General features: G+C 39.0%; 2 protein-coding genes across 5 annotated transcripts in view; one reads left to right on the forward strand and one right to left on the reverse strand.

The window, feature by feature from the left end:
- The window catches only part of RAD51AP1 (RAD51 associated protein 1), a 32,665-nt gene extending 17,089 nt beyond the window's left edge, over window positions 1–15,576 (reverse strand). For 3 of the 4 annotated variants that reach the window (XM_037064699.1, XM_037064701.1, XM_037064697.1), the window contains exons 1-5: window positions 13,298–13,373; window positions 12,064–12,205; window positions 7,051–7,154; window positions 3,115–3,201; window positions 2,443–2,592 (exon numbers count right to left, since the gene is read on the reverse strand). In XM_037064699.1, the coding sequence (XP_036920594.1) occupies window positions 2,443–2,592; window positions 3,115–3,201; window positions 7,051–7,154; window positions 12,064–12,205; window positions 13,298–13,373 (559 nt within the window). Of the gene's footprint in view, window positions 1–2,442; window positions 2,593–3,114; window positions 3,202–7,050; window positions 7,155–12,063; window positions 12,206–13,297; window positions 13,374–15,424 lie in introns of those variants that run through there. The other variant, XM_037064698.1, reaches the window with a different exon arrangement.
- Window positions 15,577–15,684: 108 nt separating this feature from the next.
- FERRY3 (FERRY endosomal RAB5 effector complex subunit 3) overlaps window positions 15,685–19,219 on the forward strand; it is a 66,102-nt gene continuing 62,567 nt past the window's right edge. The window contains exons 1-3 of the mRNA XM_037064702.1: window positions 15,685–15,963; window positions 17,255–17,457; window positions 18,811–18,956. Of these exons, the coding sequence (XP_036920597.1) occupies window positions 17,280–17,457; window positions 18,811–18,956 (324 nt within the window). The 5' untranslated portion in view covers window positions 15,685–15,963; window positions 17,255–17,279. The remainder of the gene's footprint in view (window positions 15,964–17,254; window positions 17,458–18,810; window positions 18,957–19,219) is intronic.

The raw sequence follows: 19,219 nt of genomic DNA on the forward strand, positions 1-19,219 counted from the left end.
AACTCTGCATCTGATAGATTGCTTATTTCCATTTCACCTAGCTCTTTTATGATCTGTTCTTTCATTTGGGGCATGTTTGTCTCCTTGTTTTGGCAGCCTCTGTATGCATGTTTCTATGCATTAGGTAGAGCTGCTTTGAGTATGTGTCTTGGTAGTGTGGCCTAATGTAGCAGGTGTCCCATGGGGTCCAGTAGTTCAGCCTCCCTTATCACCTAAGCTGGGTACTCGAGGTGCTCCCTATGTGTGGGCTGAGTACACCCTCCTCTTGTAGTTGAGCCTTGGTTGCTGCTGGCAGGTCAATGGGAGGGATTTGCCCAAACCAGTCGGCTGCAAGGACTGGCTGTGACCACTCACCACTTACTGCCTTCCATGGATCAGCTGTGCAGGGGCAGGGTGGTGGTGCTCCAATGTGGTCTGTAGCTGTGCACTGGGTGTTCAGGTCCTGGGGTTTCCCTGGGTGGTAGAGGCTAAGGTCAACACCAACCTATGTTTTGCCTGGAGTCACCCTGTCTGAGCTATAAAATATTCTGAGATGGTTGCTACTCCATGCTGGGCTTGGAGATTCCCAAGCCAAGCTGTGAATCTAGACTGGCTGCTGCTGGTGCCATCCCTAGGGCTAACTGAGGCCAATGGTTGCTTGTTTGAGAGGATTTAGGAAGTTGTGAAGCTTTAGCCACGACCAGTCATTCATATGGAAAAATATCATGGGTGGGCCTGTAAGTTGTGTAGGGCAGGTCTCTGGGGACCTCCAAGGCAGGTCAAACAGTGTCAGCCAGGTTGATGGAATCTCAGTTATGGCACCAGCTTGCCAACATTGTCGGGGGCGGGGGGCGGTTAGAAAAGGGACAATGGCCTCTGCTCACCTTGAACCCAGAACTTCAGTTGGTTCTCCTTATTTTTTTCAAGTAAGTTTTCAATTTCTTACTCTTCCTCTTCTCCTTCTGGCACCCCTATGTTTCAGATGTTGGAACATTTAAGGTTATCCTGGAGGTTCCTAAGCTTCTTCTCATGTTTCTGAATTCTTGTTTCTTCATTCTGTTCTAGTTAGATGTTTATTTCTTCCTTCTGTTCCAAATTATTAATTTGAGTCCCAGTTTCCATCCCTTCACTGTTGATTCCCTGTATATCTTTCTTTATTTCACTTTGCATAGCCTATACTACTTCCTCTATTTTGTGTCTGCACTCAATATTTTCTATGAGCAACTTGATTACCAGTATTTTGATCTCTGCATCTGATAGGTTGGCTGTCTCTTCAGCGCTTAGTTCTTCTTCTGGAGTTTTGATCTATTCTCTCATTTGGCCCATATTTCTCTGTCTTGGTGCGCCTGTTACATTATAAGGGGCGAAGCCTTAGGTATTTGCCAAGGCAGCACAACCCATATCACTGCACTTTGGTGCTGTATGTGGGAGAGGGGTCAGAGAGGGAACAATGCTGACTGCTGGGCTCCAGGCAGCTTTCAGTCACTTCCCCCATTACCCACATGCAAATTGGGCCCTTCTGTTGCTGATTCCCGGGTGGGTGGTTTTGTGTACATTCTAGGACCCTGTGGGTCTCTCCAATTAACTTTCTTGTGAGCCTGGGAGTTTCTGCAGCTAGCCTCACACAGGTTTTTATAGCCACAGGTTTTTGTGACTTTAGTTTCCCCACGCTGGAACCCTGGCTTGTGTTGTCTATCTCACTTCCCAGTCGTTATTCCTGACTTATCTCCTTGTGAAAGTGGGACCACCTGGTCTGTCAGTTGCCACCTTGTCCAGCCTGGTCTGTCTCCTTGCAGTGCATCCTCTCCATCCTGGCTGCCTGTCACCACCCCTTCCACCAATTTGGATGAATGTTTCTTCTTTAACACCTTGGTTGTCAGAGTTCCATACAGTTCAATTTTCTGTCAGTTCTGATTGTTTTTTTGTTTTTAAATTTGTTGTTGTCCTTCTTTTTGTTCTGTGAGGAACCTTCGTGTACCTACCTGTGCCTCCATCTTATCCAGAAGTTCAGATCTCACATCACTTCTACCCAAAATATTTCATTAATTTCTACTACTCACAGAAAAAAGTCTACACTTTACAGAATGGGTCTGAGATGCTCCAAGATCTAGTGCCTGCCTGCCTCTTGAGCTTTTTCTACACCATTCTTCTGTACAGACCTGACTGAACTCTCGTACATGTACTCATGTATCCCACTGTTATGTATATCAGTCAGAAATGGTATTTAAACCCTGTAGTATGCCTAAATGCTACTTATTTTTCAACACATGGCTTACAGGTCATCTCCAGTTAAAGCTTTCCCCCAAATGCAACAGCTGAATTTAACTGTCCTGTGTGTTCCTCAGGTTGCATTTAGCATAGCGCTGTGCATAAATTAATGGTCCCTAAGGACTTTTATGTTCTTAGAGACCACAGCATTGTTGAATTTCCATCGAATTAATTTTGAGGTAGGACGTAACTTACCAGCGTCATAGTCTGGTTCGGAGTCGTTAGCACTGTCACCGTCACCGCCTTCCAAAAGAATCTTCCTCTGTTGCACCTCCGCTTTAGATGCTGCCTTTCTCTTCCCTTGAGCACCATGAGAAGCACCTTCCTCAGTAATCTTGTCCAAATCTTCAGGACAAGATTCAGGATAAAATTCAATGGAAAACTCTTTGTGATGGTAATATTTAAAGATCTGAAAGTAGACTCCTATTGTATCTGTTGTTTTTATTTGCCCAGCTTCATCCTTCCCCTGCTTCTAGTAATATACCACATAGCCCAATCTAGACCAATCATAATGCATCCACCTCCAGGTAACACTGTCTGCTTTAAGAATAAGTACAGGACCCAAAAGGAGAGAGTCTTTCCCCAAGAATTTTCAAACTAGAGCTGGGAAGAGATAACTGCTTTCTTCGGTGGCCAACTGCTACCATTTAGAAGCCCTGGGTACTCCTGACCTTCACTAGGAAACAAACTGGGTCTATGGTAAAAGGGAAGACAGCCAAAACACAGAGAAACCTAGAAGAGAGATTAACAGAACTTTGACAAAATTTAAAAACCTGGTTCTAGCTACAATTTCAGGAATTTAAATATAAGTTAGAAAAACAGCATTGTTATAATAAATAAATATTATTATTACTGTAAAAAACTTACCTAAATAATCACTGGCTACACTGCAATTGGATATATGGGGAGACTTATCTATTCTTTCTGCTTCACCATTGCTGCGTTTCTCAGTGCCTAAATATAAGGAAGATGTAAGAAAAAAACAGATGCACCTTAATCAATCAATGTCTAAAAGCAGGAAGATTAGTGCTAAATGTATTAGTGTCCAGGTACACGTAGAGATGATCCAAACTCAAACTAGCGCTTTACTCGGAGAGGCTACCATAGTGTTAGGAGTTTGGGCTCTGAAATCAGAGTTAATTAGATTGAAGTTCAAATTTATGCTCTACCACTTCAATTGGCTATGTGACCAAAGGAAAGGTGTTTATTCTCTCCTCATATATAATACAGAGATAAAAATAGTGTGAAGTTTAAATGGGGTTATTGTGGAGGATTAAATGTCAATCACATGTGGAAATTGCTTACTGTAGTGCCCAGTACATAGGAAATAGACAATAAATATTAACTGTTCTTTCTGTGTAGGCAAATCCATGTTCTCACTAGCATAGAGACTCTTCAATCATTATAATACCTTAAAATGATCTAAAATATTTTAATAAAACTTTGAGTTATTATAATTGGTACCATTAAATCCCAGCTATAAAGTACATTATTCAATGAGAAGTTGTACTTCCAAAGAAATCCTGCTATACATTCTACAGTCTCTTATAGGAGAAAATATAAATTTTACTTTTTAAATTTTGATATACAACATTTTAAGTTTCTATGATTCCTGATTACTAAAAGTTCCCTAATCAACATTGTCTCATTTATTTTCATATAGGAGGCAATATTGGTTTAAAAAAATCCATACCCCTACATAAACTAAAGGGCTAAAAATATCCTCCAACAAAAAGGAAGTTTAAAGCAAAACAATTTAATCCAAAAAGTACTTTAAGATGGAGGTGCAGGAAACATGGCTCACTTCCTTGCACAGCCACATGAAAATTACAACTGAACTACAGAACAATCATCATTCAAAACTGTCAGAAATTGAGGTAAATGGAAGTCCTAGAACTATGGAATTCAAGAAAAACTACAAGGCGGCAGATTGTAGAACGGTCCCATCTCACACATGGCGGACAAAATCGGGAGGGATATCTCATGAGTGACGGGGTCCCAGCCCCACACCAGGCCCCTCAGCTCAGGGTTCCAGTCCAGGAAGAGAAGTTGCCATAACTTCTGGCTGTAAAAACCAGAGGGGATTGAGGCTGCAGAAGACAAACTGATGGACTCCCTGGCAGATCCACTCCCTCTGAGATCCAGCATGGGGACAGCAGACTGAAAGACATCAGAGACAAATGGGGAAGAATGGAACTAACTGTCTGGCACCAGGGCAGGAGCTGGGGGATAGCTTTCTCCCAGAAAGAAGTTTTGACAGAGGCCATTGTCCCTTTTCTGAGCCTTCCTACCACAGAACCACCAAGCTGGGGAGGCAGGTGCCATATCTGAGACTACATCTACCTGACTCACACAGTTCGCCCCACCCTGGTGGTTCCCTGAGGCCCTGCCCCACTTAACTTTTGGACCACAGAAGTTGCTTCCAGTGGCTTTTCCATATGAATAGCTTGTTTTGGCTCATGCTAAGATTTTCCTAAATTATCTCAAACAAGCAGCATCTGGCTTCAGCAAGCTCCTGTACCTATTGCTAAGTTGACCCTGGCTGGGCACTAGCAGCAGCCAGCCTCTGTTCACACCTCAGCCTCACCTGGGGACCTCAAAGCCCAGCAAAGGCAGCAGTCATCTGCAGATCACTTTGTAGCTTATGTTGTGTGACCCCAAACAGAATATAGGTGGTGACAGACCTTGGATGTGCCAACAGCAAGGCTCAACTACAACAGGAGGGTGCACATAGCCCATTCAGTGGGCATACCTCAAGTACCCAGCTTGGGTAATAGGGGAGGCTGTGCAACTGGACCCTATCGGGTCCCTACTACATTAGGCCACTCTACCAAGCCTGGGATGTGTAGCAGCTCTACCTAATATATAGAAACAAACAGGGAGGCTGCCAAAATGACGAGACAAAGAATCATGGCCAAAATGAACAAAACAAAGAACAGAATAAAACTCCAGAGAAAGAGCTAAACAAAATGGAGACAAGCAATCTACTAGATGCAGAGTTCACTGGTTACAAGGATGCTCAGTGAACATAGTGAGAACTTCAAGAGCATAAAAAAGGACATGGAATTCATAAAAAATAACCAGTCAGGAATGAAGGATACACTAATTAAAATAAAGAACAATTTACAGGGAATCAACAGTAGAGTGGATGAAGCTGAGAATCAATCAGTGATTTGGAATATAAGAAAGCAGAAAACACCCAGCCAGAACAACAAGAAGAAAAAATAATCCAGATTTGTGAAGTGGCCGTATTGTATCCAATGAGGTTTATCAGAGGTGCAATTATTGCTAACTGGAAAAAGAATGCAGAAAAACAAAAGTAGTGTAAGGAGTCTCTGGGAAAACTTCAAGCATTCCAACATTTGCATCATAGGGTGTCAGAAGAAGAGAAAGAACAAAAAATTGGAAACTTACTTGAAAAAATAACAAAAGAAAGCTTCCTTAAACTGGTGAAGGAAACAGACATACAAATCCAGAAAGCACAGAGAGTCCCAAACAAGATGGATGCTAAATGGCCTACTCCAAGACACACCATAATTAAAATACCAAAGGTTAAATACAAAGAGAAAATCTTAAAAGCAGCAAGAGAAAAGAAGTCAGTTACTTATGAGGGAGTCCCATAAGGCTGTCAGCTGTAAAAGAAACTTTGCAGGCTAGAAGGGATTGGCAAGAAATAGTCAAAGTGATGAAAAGCAAGGACCTACAACCAACATTGCTCTACCCAGCAAAGCTATCATTTAGAATGGAAGGGCAGATAAAAAGCTTCCCAGACAAGATAAGTCTAATGGAGTACACCACCACCAAACCAGCATTATATGAAACGTTAAAGGGTTTTCTTTAAGAAGATCAAAAATATGAACAATAAAATGGCAACAAATACATATGTAACAACAACTGAATCTATAGAACAAACTAAATAAATAAGCAGAATCATAGATACAGAGAATAGTCTGATGGTTGCCCGAAGGGAGGGGATAGGGAGAGTAGGAGAAAAAGGTGAAGGGATTAAGGAGTACCAATTAGGAGTTACAGAACAGTCATGGGGATAGAAAGTTCGGCATAGGAAATAGAGTAGCTAATGAGCACCTATGAATGACCCAAGGACATGGACTATGAAGGGGGGACTGTCTGAGGGAGTTGGGGGGGGAGCTGGAGCAGGGTAAAAGGAAAAAAATGAAACAGCTATAACAGCATAATTAATAAAATATAATGTTTTTTTAAAAAGCATTTTAGAAGTTCAAAGTATCTTCCAGCAATAATGATCTCTGCCTCTCCAGAATATCAATATTGGCACCCATGACAATTGCCAGAAAACTCAAAGGAAAGAAATACAGAGAAATCCAGAAACCATAGATCCCTTAAGTCTACTCAGCTTGCTAACCACATTAATACCTCTGACCTTTGTAAATAATAAAAATTATCATCATTAGGTCATGTTTAACTAATTTGAATTTTGAGAGAAAGAGGTAGACTGTTAAGGTTGTATAGATCAATTCATTTGATCAAAAAATGTAATTTTCATTGTGTACAAGAATGCAATTTGGACATCGAAGCTCATAGCCCATGTCCTCAAGTTTACTTTGGGTGTTAAGCAGAGTTGTACATATGTATGTATGTATGTATGTATGTATGAGATTTGTGCAACAGAATAAACAACTGAATCTAATTATACCCTGTTCAAATTGCACAATTTATGGTCCAAAGTATTGTATTTTCCTCTGTGAAAGCTCATCCCAAGAAATGATTAGAAAAGCAATGAGAAGGTTACAGAGATAAATATATAGAAAATAAAGTTACTTTTACCTTGAGAGTCCTCCAAATCAGTGGTTACTGTTGGAATTTCCTTCACTGATAATGCCAGTGCAACTTCTAAGTCTCTCTGGTAGAGCTTGTCATCTAGAGCCATCCTAGAGGAGACACACAATAGTAATGAGTTTTTTAAATGATTAATCTCAACTAAACAGGAAAATGTGAGAATTTCCTGAATTACTATTTAAGAGCTGCTAACCTCACAAAAATGTTTTTTAAACAATAATCATAATTATAGTTGACCTTTAAGTACGACATCTAAAATGCCACAGTGTCGTGTTATATAGCTCATGTAAGAGATTTGAAACAGGAGCAGCACGTGCTGCTGCACTTACTATTTCTGTTCACTGTAACGTTTGTCCTCACCGCCTGTTCTACCCAGGTGGGAAGCACCTGCTCAACCCAGAATAAAGACCTGGCTCAAAGATCACCTCCACTTAGAGTCATGCTTGATTTTACCCACACCTCCTCAGGCAGCTATCATAGGTTTTACATTTAATTAAAAAAATGTTTACATCTGTTCCTCCCAATCTAGACTTTAACAAATATTTTTCCAAGTACTTACTGTGTATGGGGTGCTGCACTGGATAGGACACAAAAATACCATCAAGGAGTCTTCAATTAATGAGCAGTGTAGGACATACTAACAATTATCCCACATAAGGAAATTATTATGTCTCCTACTCAAGGTGGTGAAAAGTGCTATGGTATGTAAGACGAAATCAAAAACAGATAAGGAAAGGTTGCAAAAAGGAGGAAATAGTGAGATGTACCTTGAATGATTTATTTTTTATTTTTACGGTGCTAAAAACAGACATACAGATCAATGGAACAGAGTAGAAAGTGTAGAAATAAACTCATGATTTTACAATCAATTAATATTTGACAGAGACAACAAAAAACATATAATGAAGTAAAGACAGTCCATTCAATAAATGGTGTTGGGAACACAGGACAGACACATGCAAAAAAATAAAACTAGACCACCTTCTTACAGCAAACAGAAGAATAAACTCAAAATGTATTAAAGAAGTAAATATTAGACTTCAAGCCATAAAAATCCTATCGTAAAATATAGGCAGTAAAGTCTCAGACATGTCTCATAGAGGTATGTTTTTCCCTGCTACATCTCCTTGGGCAAGGGAAACAAAAAGAAAAAAAAAAGAAATGGGGCTGTATCAATCTAAAACGTTTTTGCACAGCAAAGGAAATCAAGAAAATGAAAAGACAACCCACTGAATGGGAGAACATATTCGCCAATAATGCATCTGAAAAGTTAATATCCAAAATTTATAGAGAATTTATGACTCAAAAAACAAACAATTCAATTAAAAATGGGCAAAAGACCTGAATAGACACTTCTCTAAAGAGGACATACATATGGCCGGTAGACATATGAAAAGATGCTCAATGTCACTAATCATCAGAGAAATGGGAATTAAAACTACCATGAGATATCATCTTATACCTGTCAGAATGGCCATTATCAATAAATCAACAAACAACAAGTGGTGAGGATGTGGAGAAAAGGGGAACATTTGTGCACTGTGGTGGGAATGCAGACTTCTGCAGCTACTGTGTGAAGTAGTGTGGAGTTATCTCCAAAAATTGAAAATGGGACTGCTCAAGATACTCAAGATACCATTCCCAGGAATTTATCTGAGGAAACCCACAATGCTATTTCAAAAGAACATATGCCCCTCTATGTTCATTACAACATTATTTATAGTAGTTAAGATTCAGAAGCAGCCAAGTGTCCATTAGTAGATGAATGGATAAAAAAAGCTGTGCTACAGCCCTGGCTGGTGTAGCTCAGTGGATTGAGCACAAGCCTGGGAACCAGAGGATTTCGGTTCGATTCCCAATCAGGGCACATGCCTGGGTTGCAGGCCATTTCCCAGCAGGGGATGCACAAAAGGCAACCATACATTGATGTTTCTCTCCCTCTCTCCTTCCCCTCTAAAAATAAATAAATAAAATCTTTTAAAAAAAAAAAGCTGTGCTACATTTACACAATGGAATACTACTTGGCAGTAAGAAATCTTACCCTTTGCATCAGCACAGATGGAACTTGAGAGAAGTGAAATAAGCCAGTCAGAGAAAGACAAATACTACATGATCTCAGTCATATGTGGAATTTAATGAACAAACTGAACTAACAAGAAAAAGAGTGAGTCTCATGTGACAGTCTCATAGATAGAGAACAGACTGACAGCTGTTGGGGTTGGGGGGACTGTGTGTGGGGGAGGGGAGGAGGGAGCTGAGTGAAAGAAAAAACTCATGGACAATAACAGCAGTATGGTGACTGCCAAGGTGAGGTGCAGGAGGGGGGCAATGATGGAGGGTATGGGGGAGGGTAAATGGTGACAGGTGAAGACTTGACTTGGGGTGGTAAACAATGTGGATGATGTTATAGAATTATGCACCTGAAACCTGTATAATCACCCCCAAAAAGAAACCCTGTATCCATAAGCATTCACTCCCCATTAACCACTACATAGCATCTGGCAACCACTAATCTTTCTGTTTCTATGGACTTAGACTATTGTGGACACTTTGTATTACTGGGATCACAAAACACGTGGCCTTTTGTACCTACCTTCTTTCCATCAGCATATTTTCAAGGTTCATCTATGCTGTAGTATATACCAGTACTTCACTTTGTCACTAAATAGTCTTCCACTGCATGGATATATACCATGTTATCTTTTCATCAGTTGAAAAGACATTTGGATGCTTCCATTTTTTTGGCTCTTCTGAATAACGCTGCTACATTCACCCACGGGTTTTGTGTGGACCTGGATTTTCATTTCTCTTGGATATACAAGGGGCGTCCCCCCCAAAACTGAAATTTATAAAAAATTGTGTATTTATTCTTACATGTTTATACTTCAGTCACCTTGAAAATATTCTCAACTTGATGTAATACACCTATAAAGATGGTTTTTTCACTGCTTAAACAGTTTTGAACTCATGTATTTTGATGCCTTTTAGTGCTTCTGCCATTTTTTTTGTTTCACCTGTTCCACATCAGCAAAATGAAGTTGCCTGTGGAAAGATCAGGTAAATGGGAAGGGTGGGGCACAGAGGGGACATGTTGTTTTGGGTCAAAAACTACTGAACCCTCAGTGTAGTGTGAGCAGGTGCACTCGTAAATCACCCAACATGAAATGGACAAACATTGAGTCTTCAAAAAAGTCACTGAAGTTGCACTCAGCCTCTCACAACAAGCAGCTGGTACACTGATACAGATGGGTTTCTAGAACACTCACCTAGTGAAAGAAGCCTGTACTACAAGGGGTCTGCACTCCAAAAGATAACTCCGGGGTGGTTTTTTTTCTGGTCCCCCTTCATGTCTAGGCTGAATCATACCTCTCTGTTTAACATTTTGAAGAACTACTCTGTATTCTTATGTAGGTGCACCACTTTACACTCCTAGCCACAATGTATGAAGGTTCTAATTTCTCCAGATCTTTCTTAACACTTGTTATTATCTATCTTTTTTAATCATGGTCATTCTAGTGGGTATGACATATTATCTCACTGTGGTTTTTGATTTGCATTTCCCTGACAGCTAAGGATGTTGAGCATCTTTTCATGTGCTTATTAGCCATTTGCATATCTCTTTTTTGGAGAAATATTTACTCAAATCTTTTGCTCTATTTTTCAATTGGGTCATTATTCTTTTCATTGTTGAGTTGTAAGAGTTCTTTAAATATTCTAAATACAAATCCCTCATTGATTATATGATATGCAAATATTTTCGCCCATTTTGTGGGTTGTTTTTTCCCCCCACTATATTTAAAGTGTAGTCCAAGAAGCTCAAAAACAGAAACAAAAATTGAGAGGAAGAAAAGTAAAGAGAATGAGTTAAGTGACTTTCAAAAAAATGTATTTTATTTACTTATTTTTAGAGAGGTGGGAGAGATAAAGAGAGGGAGAGAAACATCAATGTGCAGGAGATACACTGATCGGTTGCCAACTGGGGATCTGGCCTGCAACCCAGGCAAGTGTCCTGACCAGGATTCCAAGTGCCAACCTTTTGATCCACAGGCCAGCGTTCAGCCCACTGAGGCACACCAGCCAGGGCAGAGTCTCACTGTTAATTAACTTTTCTCATACTTGTAGTAGTAAACCATCACATGCCCCATGTTCCACTTGTCAATACTCTTCTGTCCATCTCCTCTCCATATTGCAAGTTTTGTGCCTCTCAAGACTTGCTCACCCTATCTTCCCTCTTGGTGCTAACTGATGGAATTCCAGGATTAGTCTAGAAATGGCAGGATTTTCTCACTGCTGGCAAGTCTTAACAATATAAAGAGGAAATATCTTATTTGTAGAAAATACATGTTTTTAAGCTTTATTAAATTTCCTTACAAATGTAATTTTTAAGTAATAGCCTTGTAAGACTTGAGGGCCTCAGAGAGACAAGGACAGGGTCCTGTAAAAGTAAGCTATAATTTCAAAACTTTATAAGTATAATTGCCTTAATATTTAAATGGACATTTCCTGACATATTTACGACTTTCTTTTTTCAGAGGGGATAAATGGTACAACCCTGTTCTCCTATAAGAGATGTACCGTCTTCTATAAGAGATGTTCTCCTATAAGGTTGTACCATATAGGCTGTACCATATACCTATGACTCTACTTGAGCACACATTTAAACCAAAAGTTTGAATCTGTTTCTCTTTTTATTTATTTGTTTATTTTAAATCCTCACCCAAGGATATGTTTATTGATTTTTTTTTAGACAGAGAAGGAGGGGAGAGAGGGAGGAAGGAAAGAAGGGAGAAAGGGGGAGAGAAAGAGAGTGAGAGAGAGAGAAAGAGAGTGAGAGAGACATCCATTGGCTGCCTCCCATACTTACCCTGACCAGGGATCAAACTCACAACTTTTTTGGTGTAAGGGATGACGCTCCAACCAACTGAACCATCCAGCCAGAGCTGTTTGTCTTTTAAATTAACACATATGATATCATATATTTACTTAAGTCTTACCTCTCACCTTTTTTGGGGAATTTTCTCTTGTAACGGGATGTCTTCTTTCTGGAGATTCTTTAATTTAGGTTTTGGCCTCTCTAGTTTTAACTCCTTTGGTGTTGTTCTGGATTTCTTATTTAAAGGTCCAGTTGCAGAAACAAAATCATCTATTCATGTGTGAATTAAAAATAAAATACATAAAATTGCTTTTTCTAAGTAAGAAATTAATAAAATTATTTTCTTAGCAGTTAAAATTCATTATGGTGTGTGTTCAAGTTATGAGGTTAAGCAAATTATTTTTCACAATTTAGAAAATATTGTTGATATATTGTTTTTATTCTCACATTTAATTTTGTTTTAATGGCCTTTATTTACTTAGATATCAATCTATCCAAAATCAATTCACTAAAAAGCTGATATATCTCTGTAGACACTCAACATAAAACTGCTGCTGTAGCTTTTAAACTCACACAGGACACATGTATGCTTTCAGGTTACCTGTAGTTTTAATCACATACTAATACATGTTGTATGTATTATGCTTCCTCATATATTAATAACTTGTGACTTGTCTCCATGTCTACCCCATGATGTCTAGAATACAACTGGTAATTTATAAATATTTCGTGTGAGATTGATGAAGTGATAAAAGGCTAAAAATTATATTCCATATTATTTTCTCCTAAGTCTTAACACCCATTTAAGGCTGTGCCAAGACAAAACAGCATTCGTTCAAACCTCAGAGTTAGTTTAAGTATTTGACTCAAAAAAGCTCTGGTGGCTGAGAAATACAAAACCTTTTTCAAAGATAACATAACTTAACCCCATATTTCTCAAACTTTTTCACCAAAGTTCCCTTTATAGCAGAGACAAGTAACTGAACATGTAACTGAATAGGATATAACTGCAGCCTAACTTTAAGGTCTTGTTTTATTGCACAATTAATCAAGATTTCACATTATATTCTGTATAATAATGTGAAAGAAAGGAAAAAAAGCAGTCTCTACTCCAAAGGAGTCGAACTCACTTTGAGGTATAGGGACCTATAGACCTACTTTACCTGGCCCTCCAATTTCATCTACATAATTCTTGTCAGTGTAATTATCAGCATAATTATCCCAAGTGCTTAGAAAATTATTTTTCTAGACCTAGGTCATATGCAATTGGGTAGTACATTCAACATTATATATACACACATACGCATATGCACACACATTTCTGAGGAAACAATTTCCAAATCTTTAAGACAAACTACGTACCATCATCATCGGAGTCCTCCAACTGTGAGTAATTGACTGGTTTCTTATTCCTATGACCAAGACAGAAGTTTTTCATTTATGCAAAGGTGAAAAAAATAATTTCCTTCCTCCTTCCTCTAGGCACTAAATGAAATGGTATTCTAGTTTTCTGTCTTCTGCCAAATTCCCAAGTGTGAATAATCTAGTATGTTAGTTGTTCTTTCAAGAAAAAATGGTTTTCCATGAAAAAGAGGCTAGTTCAGTTCACAACTCACAAGTGTGTTTCCTTAAGACAACAACTGTAGTAGTGCTCTCGTTTCCTCATACAGAATATTCAAACGAAGCATATTCTTGTTACTGTCCTACTCTTTGGAAGGAATTTGAGGAATTAAGGAATTTGAGAGCTGAATATAGAAACCCCTTTGTAAATCCTGAGATTAAATAATAGTAAAATAAAATCAACTCTTAAAAAAGTATGTTTGATGGTTAAACTATGACAATATAATTCGTACTGCTTCATCAAGCACATTTTTTAGTGAAACTGGCACTTCCTATTTATTTTTTAAATTTTTACTCTGAGTGTGTAGCAGTAAGAATACAACAATTACTCCTACAGTTTAGTGCCACTGCCTTGACTTGTACAAAGGTACCAACCATTTGATCACTACTGCAATGAAAGCAACAGAAAATTAAAAACAGCAAGTAATGACAGTATTATGAAAATAGTTTTGACCTCATGGACCTCCTGAGAAGGTCTCAGGGACCTGAAAGTGCGTGCAAATCATATGATGACAGCTGGTATTCCAGGCAAAGGGATCACGTTTTCACCACTCTTACATTCAAATTTCGCGCATTCTAAACAGAACTCTCAATCCTCGCCCCACCTCCTGAACTTGTTCCTTTTCTTGATCCTCCCCAGCTCAGCTAGTGCAAATATCAAGTCATGTGATTATTTTTCCCCTTACCCTCACATTTACTTCATCAGCAAACTCTGTGAGCAGTAACTCCAAAATATTCCAAATTCATCTGTCCCATTCCATGTCCACAGTAACACCCCAACCCAACCAGTGTCCAATGATATAATAGCCTCCTAAATGATTTTTCTGCTCCCCTTCTGGTTACCAGGTGTCCCACTCATTTTCTACCAGTAGCCAGTCATCTTTATAAAACCAAAGTTAGATTTCTCTCCTCTACTTAAAACTCTCTGTCGACTTCCCACTGCACTTAAAATAAAATCCAAACTGTTTCTAAATCCTGCAAGGCCCTACCTATTCCTCTGACCTAATCCCCTACAATGCTCCCCACTGCTAGTGAATGCTACAGCTTTAGTGGCCTTCCTGCTGTCCCTCAAATACGGTCAAGTTCAGGTCAAGCTTTGGCTCTTGTTCCCTGGATTGCCCCAGATTTTCATTGGCTATCTTCTTCTTGTTATTCATGCCTCAGCTCAGGGGTTATCTGCTCAAAGAGACACATCCTAAATATCCTATTTAAATTAGAGCTTTCCCCCTCACTCTCTCTCACATTGCAGTGTTTATTTTTGGCCCCGTTACCTCACCTCTTGGTCAGAATGTAACTTTCTGCACCTAGTGTATAAAAGTAAATACATTTCATAACTTTACTAAATGAATGGCGGACCCTGGGCCTCGACTGTGGTTAAATAGAGGAACCGTTTCAAATAGTATAATGGAAAGCACAGAGAATCTGGAGCCAGGTTTACTTAGGTTTGAGTATTATCCTGCCACTCACTAGTTTTATGCCCCAGGTAAACTGGTCTTTATGCCTCGAAGTTTAACTCGATAGTACAGGGATACCTAAACTGCCATATCAAAGAACTATAGTAATGAACAAATGAAATAGCACACAAGTAGGAACTCGGTGAAATGCAAAGGGCTGTTGGAATGTTATCATGTGAGAGGGGTGGGTACAAGAAACGGCAACAGCTGCGAAGGGAGGCAAGGAGATGGAAAACGGGCGCAGTGGGGGGCCCGGAGGCTGGAGAGTTTCCCGGTAACCGTCCACCCCACCACTCTACTATTGCTACCCTCGGTTCTACTCGGCCCTTTCCTCTTAGTCGTGTGTAGGTGAAGATGCCTACAGCGTTTTTCTGCTCTTTCTCCCCATCCCCGCCGTGTGTCCTGAACTACTCACCTCACTGGCCGAACCATGGTTACCCTCAAAGCTGAATATTTAGAACTATAACGTTCTTGTAGGCAACACAGGCGGTTTCAATTCCCGCCCAAACCCAAAGGCACAGCTCCCCGCCCCCTGACAACAGTCCTCCAATGATTACCAGCCATCCTTACGAACGCGCCTGCGTCCTCAGAAGACTTCAGCTGTTCACGCCCTTCCCAATTCATTGCCCTTCCGTTTCCGTTCTATTAGAGTCGAGTTTGTAGTTTGCCGCTACACTTTCGTCACAAGGGTGGCTTTTGTGAGTACTCTGAAAATCACAACAGTAGAAATACCCCTTCTTACACTTTAAATGATTAAGTTGAGACAGGATGAAACAAGGAGGCACTTAGATCGAAGAATTTTCTACGTGGTGCTGGGAAAGGAAAGGATGGCGAATCGGCGGAAGCGGATTTGCTGGCTGTAAAAACCAGCGGATAAGTCAGCCGTAGTTCCCTTTGCGGCGGCTATTGACACTTCTGATTGTGCGGATCCCTCAGATTTCGGGAGTTGGAGAGGTGAGTCTAAAACGGAGAGCCACGATGCCCCTTCAGAATGCAACCCGGTGATAGAGCGGCTGCCTCCTCCTCTGCTGGAGCTTCGTAGTCTCGCAGTCTGCCCTTAGAATTTCCACTGTTGGCGGTGTAAGTTTGGTCCTGCTCTCGTCCTCCCATCCCATTCTTGCATGGGAATCATTCTTTGATTTCACCCCTGCTTTTAAAAAAGAAAATGCGGGGAGAGAGAACTAAATAATAAATTTGTTGAAACATACGTCTAAGTGTTGAGCCTATTGAAACGAAAGCTAATGGTTATTATTTACCAAAAGCATTTAGCCAAGAAAAAAGAGCAATAAGTATTCTAGGCAAAGGAAGACCATTCAGAAAGGTTGGGAGTGGGAAAAGAGGTTTAGTATTGAAAGGAGTTCAATATGGCTGGAAAATAAAGTTTGCAAATTTGTGCTTTGGGGAGGAGAGGTGCAGGTGCTGAAAAAAAACCATGGAGATTTAAGCAGAGGCATTGTAAATTGACTTTTATCCTGAGACCAATGGATTGTTATAAAAGTGTTTGAGCAGATGAATAACACGATCAGGTATCTACTTTGGAAAGATTACTATGGGTTCACTGTCCTGTCTTGTTCTGATTCAGAATAGTGTAAGAACTACTTTGATGAGGAAAAAGCCTAGACATTGGAAGGAGGCTGATAAATAAACCTTTACTTGATACTGATTCTTACTCTTTTTGACTAGATTTTCTTCTTTCTGAACAACATCCTTGCAGGATATTTTGTCTGAATAGCATGCCTTGTGGAATATTTTGTACTTTCTTTTTTCTGTGTATCTTTTTCCCATATGGAAATCTTTCCAAAGCCCACCCATTTCCCTTCCCTCTAACTCCAGTCTGATCTCATACAACATAACATCTCCAAGATAGCTTCTTGGTCCCTGATCTGTTACTTTGACGTTATAGTCACCAACTGTTTCACAGATTCTATTATCTGCCCACTCATGCATGTCTTCCTAAGAATCCTCTCTGCTCTTTTCTCCATGTTCTTATCCTGTTCTTGAGACCCCCCTACCTAGGAATGCAAAGTTCTGTATGGGCACATTTTTTTCTTTAATAAACCTTAAACTTTTCATTTTAAAAAGAAGCACTTCATTTTCCTCATGAAGATGAAAATGCAGGGATAAAAGTAGGAAAACTAGAATAATTGGCTCAGTCACTCAAATAAAATCTCTGAATGGCAGAACATAGTCTTAGGTACATCATATTTTTGATGGACATAAACCCTGCTACTTATTCTTTTGTTAGTTCTGTAGAGATCCTGCGAAAGAAGATGAAGAAGAATAGAGAAAGATTCTGCAACAGAGAAAGGGAATTTGTGTATAAATTCAAAATAGGAGGTCAATGCTTAGAACTGAGGGTGCCCCTCAAATTTCCTGTTCAAGAGAATGCCAGTGATTTACATGGACGTCTGATGCTGCTGCACAGTTTACCATGCTTTATAGAAAAAGGTGAGAATGATGTTTTTTAATACCACTTTCTTATTTTTCTAGAGTCTCCATCATTAACAGTTTCATGTTAGAAAGCATGAACCTAAGAAGCATTGGAAAGAGCCATAAATGTAAAGTGTTTAACTTCTTTTAAGAACAAAAATGTTCCCCAGACCTTTGTTTTTTGTAATGTTTTTCCTATAACCGTTGTAGTTGTTTATAAGGCAAGTTAGTATAAAAATTAAGTTATTAATGAAAAATTAGTTACAAAGTTTGGAGTAAAACTTTTAACATCTTAATTTAGTTGGATGGATTCATAAGGCATTTCAGCTATCACTTATTAGAATTATAGAATTATATTGCTAGGTGCATGGTCCCTTTAATGATCTGGTCCTCAATTCCTGAGCTGTCATGGGAGAGAAAGAATACAAAATTTTGAATAATTTTTGCTTACCTAAATTACTTCCATAATCTCATCTGTATTAAACCATTTAAAAAGTCTATAATATACCTCACAGAGGGGAAAAGAAAGTTTAAATTGAGAATGTGTTGGATTGTAGACAGAGCTCAAGGAAACCTAGAAACTTTCTAGCACAATATCATTGTACAAATGCGGAAATCTGTATGTAAAGAGGTTAAATTATTTGTCTTCGGCATTGGTTCTCAATATTTGTTCCCTGATCAGAAGCAATAACATCACCTGGAAACTTGTTAGAATTGCATGTTCTTGAGCCCCACGCTGTTGTTGCTCAATCAGAAACTCTGGGGGTAGCATGCTAGTTCAGAAAGCCCTCTAGGGAATTCTGATGCATGCTAAAGACTGAGAAGCACTGGTCTAATGTGACATTGTAGACATAGCCAACACAGGAACACAAGTACCCTGACTTCTTTCTCAGTGCTTTTTCTATTATGTCAGCCTCTAACTTTTGTCTCTACAAGTAGAATTACAGAGAATCTGAATTAAATCAGTTTTAATATACTAATTTAATTTCTTCAAAATCAAACAGTATAGCAATACATGTATAGGAAACTATTTCATTTAAATACAATAACCTTCAAACCCTCAAAATCTATAGAAGGGTTCTATATGTGACTTTACCTACTCAGTTTCAAACCGAAGCATCAGGCTTAAGAAATTAACAAATTATATTAAAGTTATGCATAAGAGTTAAGAATTCTGATTATTCTTCAAGCAGTAACCTGTAATAGTAAAGAAAAATGGTTGTGAATTAGTTAAATGATCCCTTAAGCTTTTATTTAGACATTTTATTAAGGGGATAAGCTTGATGTAATAAAATTTCACATTGGAATGCTTAATCAGGTAAAATATTCTCTGGATTTTGCTGATGATGGCATTTCTTGATCCTGTTACAGAATTAAAAGAAGCTCTGAGCCAGTTTATAGAAGAAGAATCCCTCCGAGATTATGATAGAGAGGCTGAAGCATCTCTGGAAGCTGTGAAGTCAGGTGAAGTAGATTTACATCAACTGGCAAGTATGTGGGCCAAAGCTTATGCTGAGGTAAGAAAATAGATCAGATTGTAAATTTCAAGAATATTTTGAACTTTGATGAGGATTTTTAAATTGCTAAGATAATACTGAAACAGTTGGAGAATCCGATGAGGATTTTTAAATTGCTAAGATAATACTGAAACAGTTGGAGAATCCTTTTTTTCTAATTACAAAAATTTATTCCATAACATACAATATATATTGATGCTTAAATACTTCCTTTTATATCAGGGTGAGTACCTAAGACTCAGTAATTTACGTAATGCCTTTAT

Source organism: Sturnira hondurensis, unplaced genomic scaffold (genome assembly GCF_014824575.4).
Source record: "Sturnira hondurensis isolate 20B ecotype Veracruz unplaced genomic scaffold, ASM1482457v3 Scaffold0015509, whole genome shotgun sequence".
Lineage (NCBI taxonomy): Eukaryota > Metazoa > Chordata > Mammalia > Chiroptera > Phyllostomidae > Sturnira > Sturnira hondurensis.